Source organism: Watersipora subatra, chromosome 6 (genome assembly GCF_963576615.1).
Source record: "Watersipora subatra chromosome 6, tzWatSuba1.1, whole genome shotgun sequence".
Classification (NCBI taxonomy): Eukaryota; Metazoa; Bryozoa; class Gymnolaemata; order Cheilostomatida; family Watersiporidae; genus Watersipora; species Watersipora subatra.
In genome coordinates this window covers 53,350,939-53,371,336 of record NC_088713.1, presented here as the reverse complement: position 1 = coordinate 53,371,336, position 20,398 = coordinate 53,350,939, and the positions used below count along the sequence as shown (strand labels likewise).

General features: G+C 36.4%; 1 protein-coding gene across 1 annotated transcript in view; it reads left to right on the top strand.

The window, feature by feature from the left end:
• The window catches only part of LOC137398359 (uncharacterized), a 143,961-nt gene extending 138,938 nt beyond the window's left edge, over positions 1-5,023 (top strand). The window contains exons 2-5 of the mRNA XM_068084467.1: positions 3,681-3,764; positions 4,125-4,229; positions 4,408-4,482; positions 4,920-5,023. Coding sequence (XP_067940568.1) covers positions 3,681-3,764; positions 4,125-4,229; positions 4,408-4,482; positions 4,920-5,023 — 368 coding nt within the window. The remainder of the gene's footprint in view (positions 1-3,680; positions 3,765-4,124; positions 4,230-4,407; positions 4,483-4,919) is intronic.
• The last annotated feature ends 15,375 nt before the right edge of the window (positions 5,024-20,398 follow it).

Genomic DNA, 20,398 nt, shown 5'->3' with positions numbered 1-20,398 from the left:
CAAACTTCTGAAATGTTGGAGAATGGAGAATATTATGCTGTTTTATGAGTTGTGAAGCTGATATAATAATATAGTTGATAGTAATATAGACATTTCAACTAGTCAATAGTTCAAACTATATTGAACATTGTGGATGTTTGAACTACTGAAGTAGGGATATAATGTTACTGTATTGTTACTCAGCAGCATGTAAATCATGGTTCCCATATTGGCAGTGAGACCCTGCAGTAATCTCATGCAGCAAAACAACTTGTGCTGCATGGTACAGCGGGTGGTCTGAGCTTCTTGTGTGGCAATAGCTTCACAACTGTCAGTTTACATTCATCACTAGAGGAGAGCGGAGACAGCTTGAGTTGGATGCAGAGTGCTGGAGATCTACTTCCGTTATGGTGAGAATCTATGTACAACATTTCATATGAACAATTCATAAATCCTGATGTAAATTCCTGGTTGATAGTAATATAAACATTTCAACTAGTCAATAGTTCAAATTATATTGAACATTGTGGATGTTTGAACTACTGAAGTAGGGATATAATATTGCTGTGTTCTTAGACACCAGCATGTAAATCTTGGTTCCCATATTGGCAGTGAGACCCGGCAGTAATCTAATGCAGCAAAACACTAGTGACGCTAGGCTCACACACAACTGTGTATAACTAGCATTAGTCCTGGATTTGCTTCAAATATTCATCAAATGTTTTTTTCATATAATAGACTCGCATGATGAATTATTTAAATATTGTTTCATGTGTACATTATTCAATATTATTACAATGTTAACTGTTCATTGACATTACTGGCCGGCAAACTATTCTGTAATTGGACAAGTTATATTTGCTTCAGCCAATCAAGAGACAGATTGTTGAATGAGGGGCGGAGACATTTTCAAGCTATAGAACGCATGGAGCAGCCAGCAAGCATTTCACCTACAGAGCACCTACAGGTAAGAATAACTTTTTGTTATATTAGCTTCTGTTGATGTTATACTTACTGGGAATAATAGAGTAGATGAGGAGAGACACTGAGTCAGTGTTATTATAATATAACTCTGACATTCTGAGACTATCACTCTCTACCCTGAGGAGACTCATATAGTCTATCATCTAGTGAGGTTAAGTTAAGGTCAGGAGTCTCTGGTTTCATTCCTCCGTCATTTTTGTACCTGCAAGCATTTCCTACTGTAAATATGTCATATTCCTCTTATTAATAGAATGAGGAGCTCTGAAACTGGAGTTTTTAGCTGCTTCTCTTGCCTTTAACCGGGTCAAAATCAGCTGCAGGCCACCGATTGTATTTAGTCACCAGTTTTATAGGAAATTAGTGTTTAAAGTAGGAGACTGTATGAATCTTATTGCTGTCTCCTGCTTTGTCTTTGTTAAAATTTTACTGAGTTTATTTCCATTAGTTTAACACATGAGAGAGCAAATAGCAGGAATGTTGATGCTTGATTTCCCAGCTCTGAGTATCATATTCCTAGTCTCTTTTTTATACTCTGTGAATATCCAGGGTTCACCTGCAGCAAACCTGTTATGGTTGGCAGCTTTATAAGTCATCAGCTCACCCAGAGTCAGCAGTTGAGTCGCAATTTGTCTTTATTTTTCTCTATCATATTTTACTGTGTGGAGTATTTTACAGGAAACAATGGAGCAATGGATTAGGGAATATATTAGAGCTAGGGGAGCTCCTGACATTACCTCTCTTAGGGCTGCTCTAACAACCACCCCTCCTGATCAGCTACTTCAGCTTATAACATCTATCAGAGACAGTGAGTCGTATACAGCTCTGCTATTGGCTATCTCCCGTGGCCACCCTGTAGTAACTCATATGTTACTCACTCCATTGAGAGGAATAGCAGATGAGCTGCTGTTTGAGAAGGATGAGGATGGATATACAGCTCTGCACTGGGCTGTAGAAAAGGAAGATAGAGAGTTGGTAGAGCTTATACTTCACACTGCATCCTCTGGTAAGAAGTATAAGCTGATAGCTGTGAAGGATGGAGGGGGTTACACAGCTCTAACATTGGCTGCAGGGAGAGGATATACAGAGATTGTAGATACTCTACTGATCAGCCTGTCAGTAGAGCAACGAGTCTCCCTGCTCAACATACAGGAAATGTACCTAAACACAGCACTGCACAGTGCAGCCTACATGGGACGCACAGCAGCTCTACAGACAGTGCTGACCTCCATTCCTCCTGATAAAGTCTCTGCACTCCTCAGTATAAAGAACAGTAGCAGTAGAACTCCTCTGGAGTATGCAGAGTCTTGGGGGAGGAAAGAGACAGTAGAGCTGCTTAAGAGCTGGAAGCAGCCAGTATTAGCAGGTAGGATTATTATACAGTGTGATACCAGCTACTCACTCGTACTACTCTATTGCATAACTCTCTGCTTGTCCCCAGGGTATCTTTATAAACATACCCTGGGGAATTCCATCTACATTTTCCTTGCATAGAGACTGCAGTGGGCTGTAGAAGCAGTTCAGCTCTGTCTCTGTATTAAATGCTGTCAGTTTAGCCTCTTCTCTTCAGCCAACACTCAGCCCTTGCTAATCACTCATCACTTCTGCTCTCTCTTGGATAATTATAGTCTGAGTATTTTACATCCTTATTCAAAACTGATAGGATTAAAGTGATGTTAGCAGCTCAACACCTTGTGGCAGCTATTAGTCAGCACTTAGCTGAACTTTCTTGATTCATGAATATTCTTATTACTCACTACAGTTTTGAATAGAAACATGAGCTATTTACTAGAAGTATAGTAGTAGTAGTTCTGACAGACAGCTCTTATTGTTGTAAATATTTTTTCTATGGAGCAGCTCTTGCTAAAGATAGAATCACAATGTTTGAGGAAGCATAAAATATGGTATAGTTTTACTGAAATTTGTTAACAGTTTAAATGCAGTTTCTCAGTCTATTATTACTCACTGAGTCTGTACACTTGGTTGTAGCCTTAGAGCAGATAAGTGCAACGTACAATAGGAATGTTTTGCGCATAAGGATTTAGGCAAGAATGCAGTAGGAACTTATATAATATTTGTTCCTATCAGCCATACTAGTTGATTCTCATTGCAATAACTCCTAACATAAACTCTTAGCACTAGTTTCTCAGGCTATATTTTAACATTTGCTCAAATGGTTTTAACTAATAGCATTAACATAACACCCGCAGTACCAGTTGCTTCCTTCCACATATACCTGAGGCTATAATAAATAAGGGGAAGGGTTCCTATTCATAAGATGGTTTATCTGTTGATCCTTTTATGATAATGAAGTCTTTATCTTTACTTCGTTGTAGCCCATGCAGCCACTTACCAAAAACTTGCTACTCTCCAGGACGCTGACAAACTAAAATCAAAAGGTAGGATTTACAGTTCTTAAGCTGCTACTGGAACAGAAGTACCTGAGCTCATGAAAATATTCTTTCTACAAAACTTTATTTCTTTTTAGTTTTTAAAAATGTGTTAATTCGTAAATTTATACCAAAACTAATTTACTCCTCACCATAAACTCTTTGCACTAGTTCTGAGTCTATACTCTTGTGTTTCTCTATATCTCCTTCGCATGTAGTAACAGTACATGAGCCATGATTCATAGTTGTTAACGGAATATTGATGTTTTTACATATCCTCAATATATGAGCCATGATTGTTATATTATTATTATCATATGATTGTTTAAGCATTGACCAATCAGGGAGAGGAGCTAGCAGAGTCTAAGCAGCAGATTGGAGCCCTGCAGGAAGAAGATAATCGCAAGACAGCAGGTGACTTTTTAATTTCAGTTGAACTGGACTTTCTTCTTGTCATAAAATATGGATGACATATTTACAACTCCTTTGTATGTAGCACCTGATATGTATGCACTATCGCTAGAGTTCAGTTTAGTTCCTGCCCAGACATGTGCAGCTAGAGCTCTATAAATAGCTTAGGATGACTCATCCCCCTATCTTTTGTCTTACTTACCAGGTGGTCAGCTGATCTTGTTCAGTGTTGAGTTGGCTAGTGTTAACTCTGGTTCAGTTGCTAATAAAGCTGTCTAATTGTAATGTTACAATTGCTTATTGCTTATTATTGTAAGATGTAACAGTACCGGTACATGAGCCTTGATTGTATTGTTGTTCTAGAGTTGGCCAATCAGAGGGAGGAGTTGACCAAACTAAAAGAAGAGTTAGTGGAGTCTAAGCAGCAGATTTCAGATCTTCAGGAAGCAGATAATCGCAAGACAGCAGGTAAATTATATCTGTAGTCTGTTGCTGTGGAGAAATGATAATTGATACCCTGAGGAACTTTGCTGTACAATCACAAGTATTAACTGTAAGTATCAGTTGTGTAACAGTAGAGTCTCATAGTAGCAGTACATGAGCCATGATTTTATTTTATTTATTTTATGTTATTTTATTGTTTTAGAATTAGCCAGTCAGAGGGAGGAGTCTCAGCAGCAGGTCGTAGCCCTTCAAGAAGCAAACAATCAGATGACAGCAGGTAAAGTTTTTACACACAGTTCAACTAGTATTTGAATTTTAATATCTACATATTTACTGTTCATCAGTAACAACACGTATTCATTTACCTTCATGTATACTTTGTCTTGCTAGTTATTAACTTATAAGGTATGGATATGATGAGTATTGTTTCATCATTACTATTGGCTGGTCAGCAATTAGTTCTATTGGTTAATGCTCAAAGGGAGCCAATCGCTCAAATCTGTTTTCATGGTCGTATGAATTCCGTCTAAATTGTATTGCTATACTTAACAGACTAGACTGCAGTTTTTACAACTCCAAACCATCTATTTTAAACCTACCCTTAGTCTGAAGGATGGTTTACACAAGGTGGTTGTGAGATGGTGCAATTTTTATAGATAGAGATGAATGATATTGTTGCTTACGATAGATACTGATAAATATATGTTCCTTTAGATATGGCTGCCATGATGGAAAGACTTAACAAACTAGATATTTATCTGCGTACTCCTACTGATACAGATGAGACAGGAGACCAGCTTCATGAGCCTCAGGGCTGATACCTTTATCTTTGTTTAATTGATATCACTTGCAGTTCTTGTTTAAGATTTATAATTAAATACATTTTCATATTTATACTTGATACATGTTCTCCTCTCTACTCATCTAGCAGTGATTTTTATGAACACATCTGTTCATCATTGAACTGCACTCATGCTATATAATGCCACCTGCATAGCTTGGCAAAATTCCAACTTTCTTAGACCACCATAGAGTAACAGATGATATTCCCCACTCATTGTGAACCCTTCAATGCTTTAGAGCTGGTCTCACTGCTGCAGCTGGCCTAAAAAGGCTCTAAAGATGGCTAACAGAAACAGCCATGATTGTATAATATTAATGTAGAGTCGTAGACCATCTAAGTTGCAGTAAAATTCATCTCCAAAGATAGTGGGCATTATTGGGGAGCAAGTCGTACTAAAGGATCTCTTGTCAAGCCACGCACTGGGCTCTTATGTAAACGTATTACAAAAAGTACATTTTAAAAAAATAGAAAATGTCCAAATTGCACCAACAAATAGCACACTTGTCTGCTGTGGCCAGGAGAAGTGATACTGTATGCCAACACTAAGGCTGATGACGGATAGCCTTAGTATCGATGTCTGATCGATGACAGATAGCCTTAGTATGCATGTCTTATCTATGACACAGCCAAGTTTCTATGTCTGACTTATGGTAGGTAGCTTGAGTATTTGTTTGATCTATAATAGATATCCTTAGTATTCATGGCTGATCTATCACAGATATTTAATGAGTCATGCGTGATCTATAACAGATAGCCTAACTATTCATATCTGCCATCAACATATAATTTTTCAATGATAGATGCAACTGCTGAGAGGAGACAATTCTGATCTCATACTTTCCAATATAAAATACATAACATATAATTTAAAAAATTAAAGTTATAGCAATTGTATGACTTTGTTAAATTAATTATTATATAAATAAGATTTATTTTTGCTGTGAAGGCTATTGACATCAATAAACATGCTGTTAAAATGACTCGAAAAACTTTGCAGTAGTATTAGCTCTCGTTTACAGCAAGTAATCTGGATCTATTATAACCAACAGGTTTACATACACATTCTATGGAAGTTGACTCTTTGAAGAAGGAAATGTTAGTTAAGGGAATATGATTCCTTGAACAGATTGGGACCAACAAGAAAAACCAACAAGTTCACAGATGGTGAACATTTCACCTTTCAGTAGAGTTGCTGCAAACACTTGGAGTAACATTTATTCTGGAGATCTTCAGAACTACATTAAATAATTTTAAGATATTTTAGATATTTGGGGTGTCTATAAGATAGTTTTATATGACACTATGGTGCTGAATCACTATGATGACAGGAATAAACTCATCATAGTGACATCATAGTCATCATACCAGGAATGTTTTATTGAACCTCACATTTTGAAATATCAACCCAGTTAACTGGAGTGTTTTATTATGGGAGTTGAAAACAGAGTTTGTCACTAAAGGGTATGTCAATAAGTGATAAACATGTATAAGGTATAAAGGTTAAAGTGTATCACTCGAGTGTCTCATGGCAAAAGTAAACATACATAATTGGCTTGTATACGTGGGAGCTCAAATACCATGTGAGTTGTTTCAGGAGTTTCATGATAACAGGCAGCAATTTGTTTGCGGTGAAACTCTGATAAGATAAACTTTCATGTAAATTGTATACATAAGGAGCTTAAAGGTCAGAAGGTGGTCGTTTAAGATGTGATAAAATGTTTGACACGCTGAAAATAACAGTGTTATCACAGATGTGACGCCAGCCAGACTCTCACATGACTAAGTACCTGTTTGGTTACAAAGTTCACTCTGTCAGCTAGAAAATTCAGTTTAATAGCTCCATATGTATGGCTGACTTGTGATGCAGAGAATCAGTTGATGCTGCTGGAGTTGTGATACCTTTGCAGTCTAAAATGCAAATATTGGTACCAACATTCTTTATTGTATTGATTTAGAATTGATCAATAAAACATATTTCAATCACTGATTCAAAAGGCAACTTAATACCCAACTATGAACACATAGTACCTTTTTGACAAAATGCACAGGTGTCTCCACCATAGATATAGTAAACCCTAGATATGCGAATAATCAAAACAAGTGAGGCCTATAATTAGCATGACGCAACGTCATGGTGATGTGCAAAGCGAATCAGCTGATCTATTAACTCCTATTGACTTAGCACTAAAAACTGCTCAATTTTTCCATAGTTTGTGCATCTGAGACTGCATACTTTATTGAAAATATGTAAAACTTATATGCAGTAATACTTCAACTTACAAGTGCCCTAACGTACGAGAAACTTGAGGTACGAGCCAGCTTTTAAGCAAGTTTTAGCACTAAAATACGAGCCATGTTTGAGATACGAGCACATGAGGCAGTTGCCAAGTATGTCGGAGGTGTTTTATGAGAACAGCATCACTCTGTATTTTCAACTGCTCAGATTATACTTTTGTATCATGTTTACCATGTAAAAAATAGACATTCGGACAAGTTGCCTAGCGGTCGTGCATTAACCCTTGGTGACAACACCTGTGTTCGTCCTGATCGCAACACGTTGAAAGGGCGACAAAGGCAAACGTCCTTAGATAGGTTTCTCTTAAAACGGCCGGCTGGTCGTGAGAGCGAAACAAAAGAAAAATTAGCAAACCAGCGAGAAACTTAAAACTATGAACGCCGAAGAAACTTTAATTACGTTAAGTTAAAGATTAAAGTTTGCTTTTAAGTTTGTCTTTTACGACTTGGATAAAATCTAAATTTATCAAAGTCAACTGTTGTAATGAAGAATAACTTATCTCTCCCTCTCTGGCAAATGCTAGCGTTAGCCGCTATTTTATGTATTTGATTTTACATTTTAATTAATCACATTTCCTTGCATTATTTTTATTTGTTGTTTTTTGAAAGCATGTGGTAAGTTAGGACAATAACCAACATGTTCTTTCTGTTACAATATATTGTTTTGAGTGTTTTATATGCATTTTCAGAGTATGAAAACCTATCAATATGTATTTAATTGTTCTATATATAAATAAATTGCGCCAACATGCGAGTAAATTGACATACGAGCTCAGTCTCTGAACGCATTAAGCTCGTAAGTCGAAGTATGACTGTAATGACTTTGGATGAGAAAGGCAAGAACCTTACACACATGGTAATGAATAATACCAATGATTTAGAAGCTTCTATATTATTGATAATACAAAGAGTGACCAAATAGAAATTAAACTAATAACAAACTAATGAATCAAATGAGGTTTAGAAGCAGTTACGCTGGACCACTGTATTAAACACCCATTAGACATGACTGAAAATAACTAGACGAGATAGTTTTTGTCTAAGGTTGGTTGAACTAGATTCCTGCTTTGAAGCGGCATAGTGTTTTCTGATTTTAGTATAGCGATTTAATATAGTTTTGAGTAGACTGTTGGCATGCACTGTACATGTAAAACCTTGATGGAGGTTATGTAATAAGACATATATGTTACTGTCTGTGATGTTACTTGTTTAAAAGCTCTCTGTGTGATACCACAGCTCTCCATGTGTGAACGTAGGCACTTTTCTGCAGCAATTCATATTCGGCCTATCAATCTGGTCACCAATCCTCCTCTGTTTTTAACTGAGATTAGGGTTATGTCATCACTATTTCTATTTCCCACTACTTCGACATCGGTCAAGAACTTGATACGCTCATCACATTTGAGTTAGAAAAAAATCCTCATCACCGAACTCCTCATCTTCACCTTCCTCAGCTTTTGTCTCTTCTTTCTTTTTCTTTCTAGCCAGAGAATGTAGCAGGAGTTGGCCAGTTTTTTCAGCCCTGCTCACATCCAGATCAATACAGTTAACATTGGGACATGGTGTGATATCTGCTTTTATGAACAGTGCTCGAAGTGCAGATCTAAAGCACTGCACATCCGGATTATTGTTATAGCCACCCTTAGATCGTATTGTGGAAAACAGAATGTCAATGTGATCCTGGTTGATCTTAAAGGTTAGGAAGTAGTTGATGTAAGGGTAGTTGCTGAAAAGATATTGAGCAATGTCATGTACAGATTTGGCTGCTGACTCAAAACCAATGACGAAATGATGATGATTTTCCTATTATTTTCCACTAGCAGCTTTCAGCTTGGTGTCTTTAATCGGCATAGATAGCTTATGATATTGTCGAGAACTTCTTGTTTTGAGTTGAAGTTCTGTTTTGTTATGGGCAATTCAGGATATACCTGGGGTGTTGTAGTCTCTTCTGATGACATTTCACTAAGAATTTGGTCTTATTGTTATGTTTATGACTTAAAAACTAGCATGCCAAGCGTGATTCCACTACTAAACTTATTGCTCAATTGAAGGCTTTGATGCTGTGATGCACATCACTACGACGTAACGTCGTGAAAACAACAGCCAATTATAGGCCTCACTTTTGCTCCATTGTATTGATAGCTATTCGCCAATCTAGGGTTTACTATATCTATGGTCTCCACAGTTATCACATGACATGTCAAAAGCTAAAAAGATCCACTACTTATATCGCAAAAATGTATTAAATGGTAACTAAAGTATTTTGAAAAGGTGATTTGTAATTGTGAAGCTGACAATTTATACAGACTAAGAAGATTAACTATTTAACAATAGAAGTAATAAGTGTGAGGAGATAATTCTTAAAGAGAGGGAATGTATTGTTATAAAAGCTATGAGTCATGTTAATATATGATCTCAGAGCCTTACTGGTAAATATTATTGTGTAAGTCAACAGGACTTTTGATAAGTATTTGAAGTGTAAGTTTGTTACTATGATGGCAACTTACCATGACTCCTGATGCTACTTCACTGTTTCAATGGTTCTCAAATAGTAATATTATTCTCTTCATAAAATGAACCATAAAAATTGAGCTATTTATTATACAGACTCAACGTAGCACCTGCTACAACATGACAAGGAAGAATCCGCGAATAAATTCGTCCTGTAGGGTAGAATAAGTATTAAAATAAATCCTTGAGATAAAATAAATATATTCTTCCCAGTGCTTCGTGGCAGCAGTCATCATATTCTTGTTTTAAAATGAATAGTAAAAATATGGAATGCTTTGCTATTCAAGTCAGAAAATGCACTTGTGGCCATATAATTGTATTTCCATAACTGATGGAGACAAAAATATGTTCTTCCCATTACTTCATAGCAACAGCCGGCATGTTGAGCAGATCTCTGATTAGCTAATCATTGATATAAACTATATACATTAGAGCTAAGTGCTAGGAGGTGTGTTGTTTGAGTTGGTGACTAAATATCTGTCGCAATGCTTGGTATTGCTTTTATCAGAGAGATGACTCCTACCAGACTCTCACATGACTAGAGACCTGTGTAGTTACAAAATTAACTGTGTTGAATAAAAAACTTACTTTTAGAGACATAAAAATACTCACAGAGATCTACAAAGATCTGTTGAGAATAGTGGGCAGTTGACAAAAAAAATCTAAAGATATAGAAAAATTGGTAAAAAATCTGTAAAAAGCATGAGTTGGTTACAAAAAGAACAGAGATATTAAAAGCATAGAAGGAATTTGAATATTCATAGAGTATACAAGTATTTCTATTGATAATTTTATTGCACAGTCAGTTGAAATATAAAATGTATAGTGTAGCTAATAAAAGGTAGAGCTAATAAATATGTAGTGCTTTGAATTACTCATATACTAAAACTAAATATGTGTTTTACATGTATTTACCTTAAATGTTTGAATTTACATATACATTAAAACATCTTGTGCTACAAGGTGACAGCTCATAGAACAGCGTATTAAGGGCCAATATGGAGTTACTGAATATTTATATGGATCACATGAAATACTAGGAAGTTGAGGCTTTCTCTTAGTCGTAAAATACGATAACCTTCTCTTAGGTTGCAGGTAATATTTATGCCAGTTGAAATACCCCAATAGAACACATGAGAACACAATGTAGAAATATATTATTGAGTGTTAGTCAGCTGTTTATATTTTACAATTTCACTGGAAAGCTAGCTCAGTAATATAGAATCTATTTCATGTAGAGGTTGAAAGGTCATGACTCTTGCATTTATGTTATTCAGTACTACAGGCTGTGCCTAAAACATCACTAAACAGTTGATATGGATGCTATGGTTGATAGAGGTGGAACGAGACACGAGACGTCTCGAGTATCGACCTGTCTCGTCTCGTATCGGTCTCGTCTCGATTTAACTATTGCCAAACTCGAGACAGGAAATAGAACTAAAGCGCCTGCGCACGGTTGTTAAAACATTGCTTCTTGCGGTAGCAACAACTCCATATATTGTAATGGATTGCGGGCAACTGCCTTTAAAGTTATACCCGGCCGTTACTACTTGTTGCTACTGATTATTTTGGCCACTGAGTCTAATCATGTAGTCCGGACAACGGCCCTGTTATATTTTAGTTCGATTCTGTGTCCTTAAAACAGATACCGGGTTGTATCTAATTACTCTTCGGATAATCCAATTTAATAAATAGAATTTTGCGGATAAAATGTCTGTATTTTGTCGTATCGTGTCTAAACACCAACTGCCCTTCATAAAATTCGGGCCTATTTTACGTATATACTACCAATCGCGGGTAAAACTTGCCCGGACACGGAGAAACGAACGAAAGGCCGTGTCGACCATAGTCCGTGTTCGGTTAACAATGACGTTTTGTTAGCTCAATATAAGAATATACATGTGCATGTATACAGTAATTAATATAATTTCATGAGTACAATTTAAATATAATTCACATACTACAGCTAATACACAAACAAAACTTAACATTAATGAAACGATAAGAATGAAAGTGTTATCGTGTGTTCTTTTAGTTGCGGTATTTCTTTGTAGAGCGACGGCTATCAGTTTCATTACACATTACATTAAAAAGTAAGAACTATTCAATAGATGGTAAAAATATACATGTACAAAGCAATATGTTTATAATAATTATGATCAATCAAGCTCAAAATTCTTAGAATATATAACTTCGGTATTTTAGAGCTGTTTGTGTCACTTTTGTTTACAAAAACTACATGCATATCACTATTAAAATGTTGTATTTAAATCGTTTACACCAGGTGAAAATTCAATTTAAAAAGAGTTTTATTAATTTTATATATACCAAGTAGCTAGTACTTGTGTAGTGAAATCATCACCAAATGCTCATTATTTTACTGTCTCGTGTCTCGAGTCTCGAATCTTTACAAGACTGTGTCTCGAGTCTCGAACTTAAAAAACCTGTCTCGTTCTACCTCTAATGGTTGATATGTGAGCTGCACAAGCAGCGCTCACGAGGTACAAAATTGAGAATACAAAGTGTATTTGGAGTCGTCTTCTATAACCAATAGTGCCAACAACTACAAAGATCGAAGTGTGTGTAAACACTAGTATTATTGAACTGCAGAACACCTGCTGTGGTTGCTAGAACAGCTGCAATTTTATTGATTTTGATATCAGTCAGTTGACATCCTCTAATTTTAATAAATTCTCACCCAGTTTCATGATATTGCCTCTGACTTATCAAGCAACATCTTGCAGCATCAGCCTCACACTGACACACTGTAAGTTTCTAATAAATTTACATCTGACACAAAGTACTCATGTTTCTACAAAGTATCATTTTAATTCATAGTAGAACTGTGGCTCCCTCTACATTAACCACTACTCCTAGTACAGCTATAGTAAGTCGGACCTATTCATTGATTCCTTGCCCATAGTACTACATCAACTCCTCGTGCTCGTAGTATAGCTGTTATTATCCACTCAATCGGTTACAGCGATTTATTGCTAATTTTAAGAATATTGGTACAGATATATTTCCTGGCAAAGCTAGTGTAAAAACTTATAACATATCAGCAAAAAGTTAATTGACTAAAAAAAGAAGCACCAGTAGACAAAATTCTACATACAAGAAGATGGCATGTATGCTAGCACAAAATTTGCAAGAAAAAACAAAGATTTTGGTGACAGCTTTCTATTTGGTTAAAAAATTGGTTTATTATAGTCAAGGTTTGACTCCGCTCGTGGGGGACACTTTCTGGAACACAGTCGATGTCTTCTCTTGATGACAACAAAATAGAACAAACCAGCAATTACAATAGCGGATGTGATATACAATAAATAGCACATGGACATCTCTGCACGACCTATGGCTGTTTTGGTTTCCCAATCTCGCAGTGAGTCCACGCCTGACAAGCGTTTCCTCTCCGGAGCCTGAGAGAGGAGTTTAGGAAAATTGAAGGGTCTAACATCTGCATAGAGTGAATGTAGAAAATCATAAACCTGGAAGAAACAAAACAATCAAATAAATATTAGCTGATGCAAGTAACTGTTGACTAGGTGTACATAACTAATAGTGGAGCAGCAGCCTACCATAAAGTGCTCAAAAAAGTGATTTATTTTATATTAGGATGGACAATATGCTGAAATAATTTTCTAGACCAGAATTTTATACTGATTCTGAATATCTAGTTTCTACACTTCCAAACTAGCCACCAGACTAATTATAATGTATTACGTGATACAATAAATTAATAATATAATTTTTATAATTTACAAGTTCGACCAGTACAGAGCGGGACTGTGATACATCAAACTAGATCCAAATTTGTAGCTGATTTCAAATATCATATAATGAGATTTCAAAAACGCATGGATTTGAATTTTTATTACATAATATTATTATGTAAGTTATATGCATAACTTGAAGTATGTATTAAATATAATTGTGAATATCACTCAATTCCATGTGTTTTTGGACCAAAATATGGAGCTTGTTCCGAGGATGTAATTGACAATTCTCTCAACTGGTCACAACATTTTCATAATGTATTATGTAATACATGAATTTAATGATATAATTTCAAATTTCGCCAGTTTATCATTTGGGGAAAGCAAAGAGGTTGCAATACATCAATCAAGATCAGAATTTGTAGCATATTTCAGATTCAATATTTATATTTTTCCAAGTTGCATAGAGTTTAACATATACACAATATTATATAACCATTTATTTGGATGAACATCCTGTCTTACATCGACAAAACATGTCTTTCATCACACCAGATGGCGCTGGGTCTGTGTCATCCATGTGATTCTGAGATTGCCATTATACAAAGTCCAGCCATGATTAGTGGGTAGGGGAGGATCAATTGTTGGCTGTGCAGCTCTACGCTATATGGCTGCTTGGTAACCAGCTCTCATTACATGCAGCCTCAGTTTATCTTGGGTTGAAGGAAGGTTAGCTTGGGAAATTCTTGAGGGAGAGCAATAAACCAAATATCTTGCTTCATTGACCTTTTCAGTTGTGTCAATATTATAAAGTCTGCATATGAGTTTCTCTATAGAGTGCTGAGTATCATCATCTACCTCAAACTCCAAGCCCAAAGAGCTTAATACGTTGATGAACTCAGGGTTCTGATTGAGCAAATTCAGAAAGGATTTCTTTCCCTTTAAATGAAATGTGCTGATACTATTACAACCGCTGAGTGCATGTAGACCTAGAAGTGCCTGGCAGTAGGGCTGTGTTAGAATACCTGATACATTTCCAATGTGTATGCATCGCATTCGTTCTTTCTTCCCACAGAAATAGTACAATTGATCTGATGGAAGCTCATGTACCAAAGATATACAAATCATAAACACATCTGTATCTTGACACTTTATCATCACCGTACAGCTCGATCCTTTGTCTTCCATGATGGACATTATATGTGCTATCATTCTTGTGTCAGCTTCCTCATGATCTGATGCTAGACTCATTATATTTTTGTTACTGGTTTTCCCATCAATTTGAAAACTGATCTTGTTGCACTTGGAAGAAAATGCTATGCATACATCAAGATCCTGTTTGATCTGTGCACTGCTCCACTCCTTACTCAAGAATGGCATAACGTATTTCCGGTACGTTTCATTGTATGGATCTGATTCTCTGAAAGCATCAATATAAAAAGCAATGAAAAACTTTCACCAATGACCACAAAAAGCCCAGAGTAGTCAGTCTATTTGGCAAGGTAATGTGTCATTGCTAGATAGCTTTATTCTAAGATAATATAAGATATACAGTATATGTTCAAGTTAGATTGATTGCAGACAAACAAAATGGCTTACCTTTGTACGGCTGGCTGTGTTGTCCTAGTGTCTTGGCGGGTGAATTCTCTGAAACATACTCTGTGGTATCTCGCTTCCATAGCTACCAAGTCAGGGTCCTGACCAATTAAATCCAATACCTTTTGTCCATCTGGCCGTCTTCTGGCGGAGTCAATCAGCAATTCTATAAAAAAGTGAATGCCAGAAATTTATGTTGATTGGTTACTTTGGAAGTAATAGAGGGCTGAGTAGGTCGTCATAATTATGCAGCTTATTTGTAACAAGACTTGATTCATCACCTGCTGTCAAGGTTTGTGCTTTGACTAGCGTATCTCTTACAGTTTTCTTTCCCGATTTCTTCAACCATTTATCTTCTGACATATGATGTACAACTGGGGTAAAAGAGGACCAGTTCCTCTAACAGTGCCAAATGACCTTGTTCTTTTTGTGGTTGTCTAGAATAAACCCATGACACAAATAATCAGTCATTGTAACAGTGCATGACTATAACATGGACGGAAGTCACCAACATACCTGCCAACTCTCACGCATTGGCATGAGACTCACGCAATCACCCCAAAGAAAAAATGAAAATATGTGAGATTTTTGCCCCAATTTCCACAATTTTACACCTACTATCATTGATACATCAATTGCCCCAAAACCAAATCTCATGCATTGCCCCACTCTTGGGTTGGCAGGCCTGGTCATCAAACACCATTTAGACTTTCAAATAAGTTAACACAAATGGGGCACAAATGACATTGCTTTGCTCTTACTAAACTTGTAAAACAATATGAACATAGAGATTTATTAATGATAAATATATAATTTATGTGTATCACAAACTCACAATGGCAATAAAAACAATGAGAAGCAACATTATTCAGTGCCCAGTGGTGAAATGGATGGACACCACAGTACCCACCTCTTCAGAGCTGACAGTATCCTCTGCTGATTTTCTCATTGTATGTCTGGCATCAGCTCTTTCCAAGAGTAACTTATTGCAGTATTTTTTGTAGCATGCATAGTGACAGACAAGGTTTGCGTATGAGTCATGTTCAAGAATGTTTGCTGCAATTACTATGTTAAGTTCATCATCCAACTCAGTTCATTTCTGTGTGTACCCCTGAGCAGTTTTTCACTGCTGTGACTCTAACCAAGGTTTCCCCACAATTTTTCCAAACAATGGAAGACATACTCCTTATCCTCCATGCTTTTTTAACTTTTAAATAAAAAAACTTGACTTGTAGCAGTAATTTCAAACAGAAAAATACTGATTCTTCAAAATTTTAGGAGTTGTCCTCTCTCAAAATAAAATCGTCCTAGAACTTCTAAATGTGACCAGTTATAGGTGTAGAAACTATATCATTGAACTCAGCATAAAATTCTGGCCAAGAATCTGATCTTACTTTATTCTCCATATTTATATAAATAAGAGTGAAAGATAGCTCTGGGCTGCTTCTCCACTATAACAGATAATCACTGTACTGACCAACTACACTCATAACAAATGGTCTTGACAATTCATTACTACTACAAATAATACTATAAGGTAAAGGTTCCCGGAATAGATCGTTTACGGTGTAGGAGCGTCTACTGTATATTAACTTTACCCATCGCACCTGATACTTGCACCTGATACTTGCACCTGATACTTGCACCTGCTATCGGATAATACACAACCTGCTTCGAGGGTCGTATTGCTGGAGACTAAACTGGCACTACCAGCTCCAAACTGGGGTGTATTTGGGTATTATGTTAGAATTAAGTAAAATACCCAACATAAAGTTTAACTTTTTGGGCCAGATTATTCCTCCAAAAATTTAATAAATTTTTATTAAAATGTTTTAGAAATATTTTTTTAAACTTATATCACAGAGTTAAATGAAATTTATCGATTCTACTCAGTTCTGTGCCAGCTGATTGTACTCATTAAAGTTTTTTTGCAATGGTAATAGAACAGTCGAGTGAATTTTTTTGTAACTAAACATCTATGCTACTAAGAAAAGTTGACGTTAATGGCAGAGTTTTCAATAAAGACTTGAGTAGCAAATATTGTGTTGTTGAGCACAACAAAGGTGTTATACGTGTAATCTGCCAATCTACAATTGCTGTATTGAAGGAATACAACATCAAACGACATTACACATCAATACATTCAGCCACGCATGATGCCTTGTTAGGCCAAGCTAGATTAGACAAACTGGAACAGATGACCCGGCAATTAAGACGCAACAAGGGGTGTTTACTTCATATAAGAAAGACTCTGAGCTTGTAACCGACCGTAGCTTCAAAGTCTGTGTATTACTTGCAGAAAAAGGGAAGTCATTTAGGGATGGAGAATTAGTAAAAAGTTGCTTGAGGATATTTACTGATTTCGCTTGTCCTGAAAAAAGGCAGTTATTGCAACAAACCAGTTTGTCTCGTTTTACTGTGGCACGCAGGATTAACTGGCTTTCGGCAACTTTTTTCTTCTTAACCAATCAGATTTCCTTCTATAATTGGAACAGGTCAGCCGAGTCAATTTATCACATTGCAGAACTGTAAGCATGATGATATTCATCTGTGTTGTTTGTCAGTGATGCCTCATGAGGCTCACTTTGAAGGCAACAAAGGTGCCTTAATTAGGTTAACTGACTATTCATCCTCAGTGCTACAGAATACTGTCCAACAACAGATGGAACTTAACAAAGAACCTGAGAGGACTGTGAGTGCTAAAGTAAAAGAAGGAGATTCATTGGCGGTTGGAGCAACTATCCACAAAAATTGCTACTCCAGACTAGTTAATAAAAGCAAGCTTGAGAAAGCAAAGATAAACTACTCAGAGGTAACTTTAATTAGCACTATCCAATCCTGCCGAGATCCTGTCATATTATGTAGTGTGTCAGGTTCTCAGTGTATCACTTTAATTCACTTTCGCACAGAGTACAGACAAACTCACTGCAGGTAAGTCCTTGAAAAGTTAGATTAAAGAAGATAAAAAATGATATCCACTTTTCCAGCACTAATTGGGTTACCCTCACAGTAAGGTGGATTTGGCTTGTGAATGCATGTTATGTCCCTGTTTTGTCATGTGGTTTGAAAAATTATCTTTATTTTTTACCACAGTTGTCAGTGGCAGATGACCCAGGAGACATTTCAGTATCCCCTCCGCCAAAGAAAACATTAAAATCTGCAAGTAACGTGAAGCTGTCCACAAGTAAGCCTGTACTGGAGAGAGTATGTGCGATCTGCGAGAAACACACCGGATACTTGTTTGTAAAATTGAAGACAGTACTTGACAAACTCATGGGAGCTGAAACTGTTCATGCAAGTGAGTTATTTGCACTAACTTGTATTTTTATTGCTATTTGGCCCAGAAAATCACATATGTTCATATATTAGGTGTAGATAACTACCGACTTATACACAAATTCGGTTTTACAATGATATGGGAATCAAATCTAGAGTCACTCATCAGATTTGAAATCTACATATGTGAGTTAGTATAAATTTAAGAGATCTTCCATCTGAAAGGAGGTGGCCACGAAATCAAAAAACTAAGCACTTTTTATATCTCGGCTGATAGCCTATGAAAAGTGTTATTAAATGAGTGAATTACATTCGTGCTCGAGAACTCAATCATCACCAATTCAAGGCATTTTTAGAAGAACTTTATTCAGATTACCTAGATGTTGTGTACTTCTCTGCAGTGCGTTGGTTGAGCCGAACTAGTACGCTGAAAAGATTTGGGAATCTGAGAAAGGAGATTGTGACTTTCATGGTTAATAAGCAGCAGGACGTTGCTTGTTTAACTGATGATGACTCAATAAATGACCTTGCCTTTCTAACTGACATCGCACAACATATTTCAAATTTAGATGTTAAACTACCAGATAAATGCCAGTTAGTAAACAAGATGTTTGAACACATATGTTCCTTTGAAAAGAAGCTTCAACTGTTTCGGAATCAACTGAGTAAAACACAACTTACTCATTTTCCTTGTTTAGCAGTCAGAAAAGCAGAACTGCCAGGAAGAGATTGCTCAAAATATACTAAACTTGACAAGTTGCATTCTGAATTTTCAAGGAAGTTTACTGATTTTAGGAAATGTGAACCTAGGTTCAAACTACTTTCTCAGCCCTTTGACATGGTACCTGAAGACAGTCCTGACCGCTATGAAATGGAGATGATAGAATTAAAATCACATGCTGATTTGAGGAGAGCATATACTAATAATGATTTAGTAACTTTTATGAGAAATATGTATTTGGAAAGTATCCAAATCTAGAGCTGCATGCTAGAAACATGTTATTACTTTTTGGCAGTTCATTTTGTTGCAAAGTTTCCTTCAAAAATGAAATTCACTAAAGACAGGTACCGAAGTCAACTCACCGATGAACACTAGACCAGTCAACTTTGAGTTGCAACTACATCGATAAAAGCGGACATTGAAAAGTTGTGTGAAAGTGTAAAGTACCAAGTTTCACCCTAATTATCTGATCTGCGCTTTATTTTTTTTGTCTCAACTTCTTGTTCCAGTATTACAGATTCATGCTAATAATAGTTTGTATTTATTGTTTGCAAGAAATGTACTTACTTGAATTACATCATTTTCTCAGTCTCCTCAACTCGACACACAATTTTCCATTAGATTACATCATTATGGGTTGTTGGCCATAGGTATTGTTCAAATATTGAAAAGTGGTCCTCAAAAGAAACATGTTGCACACTCTTGGTCTAGGCAAATGTAACTCTATCGGTGAACTTCTACTTGCTTTCTGCTCAGAGCATAAATTCATCACATACAAGGGTCATCATAAGACATCATTGATGCGTCAAAAGTCCAAACATTGGCACCTACTAGACTGTGATCACAAAGCAAGTAGACTGGAGACATGTTCAGACATCTGTGTTCATAGAGGTACATAATGATGTGCAGACCAAAACATGGTCTATTCCATGATAACAGTCGCAATACAAACGAAACATGGAGAGACCCATTCAAAACCACCAAAGAACCTAAAAGTTGGAAAGCCAAAAGACAGCAAGATTCGAGAAAGCCTAGAGGAGAAAATAAATGAAAGTTACATAAGATAATAAGAGGTCACTGAACGATGTGGAACTTTAAAGACCGTGACATTAAACGCAGCATATGAAATACTGGGCCAACTGTTCGAAAGACACCAAGATTGGTTCAGAGAGGACGATGTGAAGTTAAACTAGCAACTTGAAGAAAGAAATGTTGCAAGAAGTCAGTATCTTTT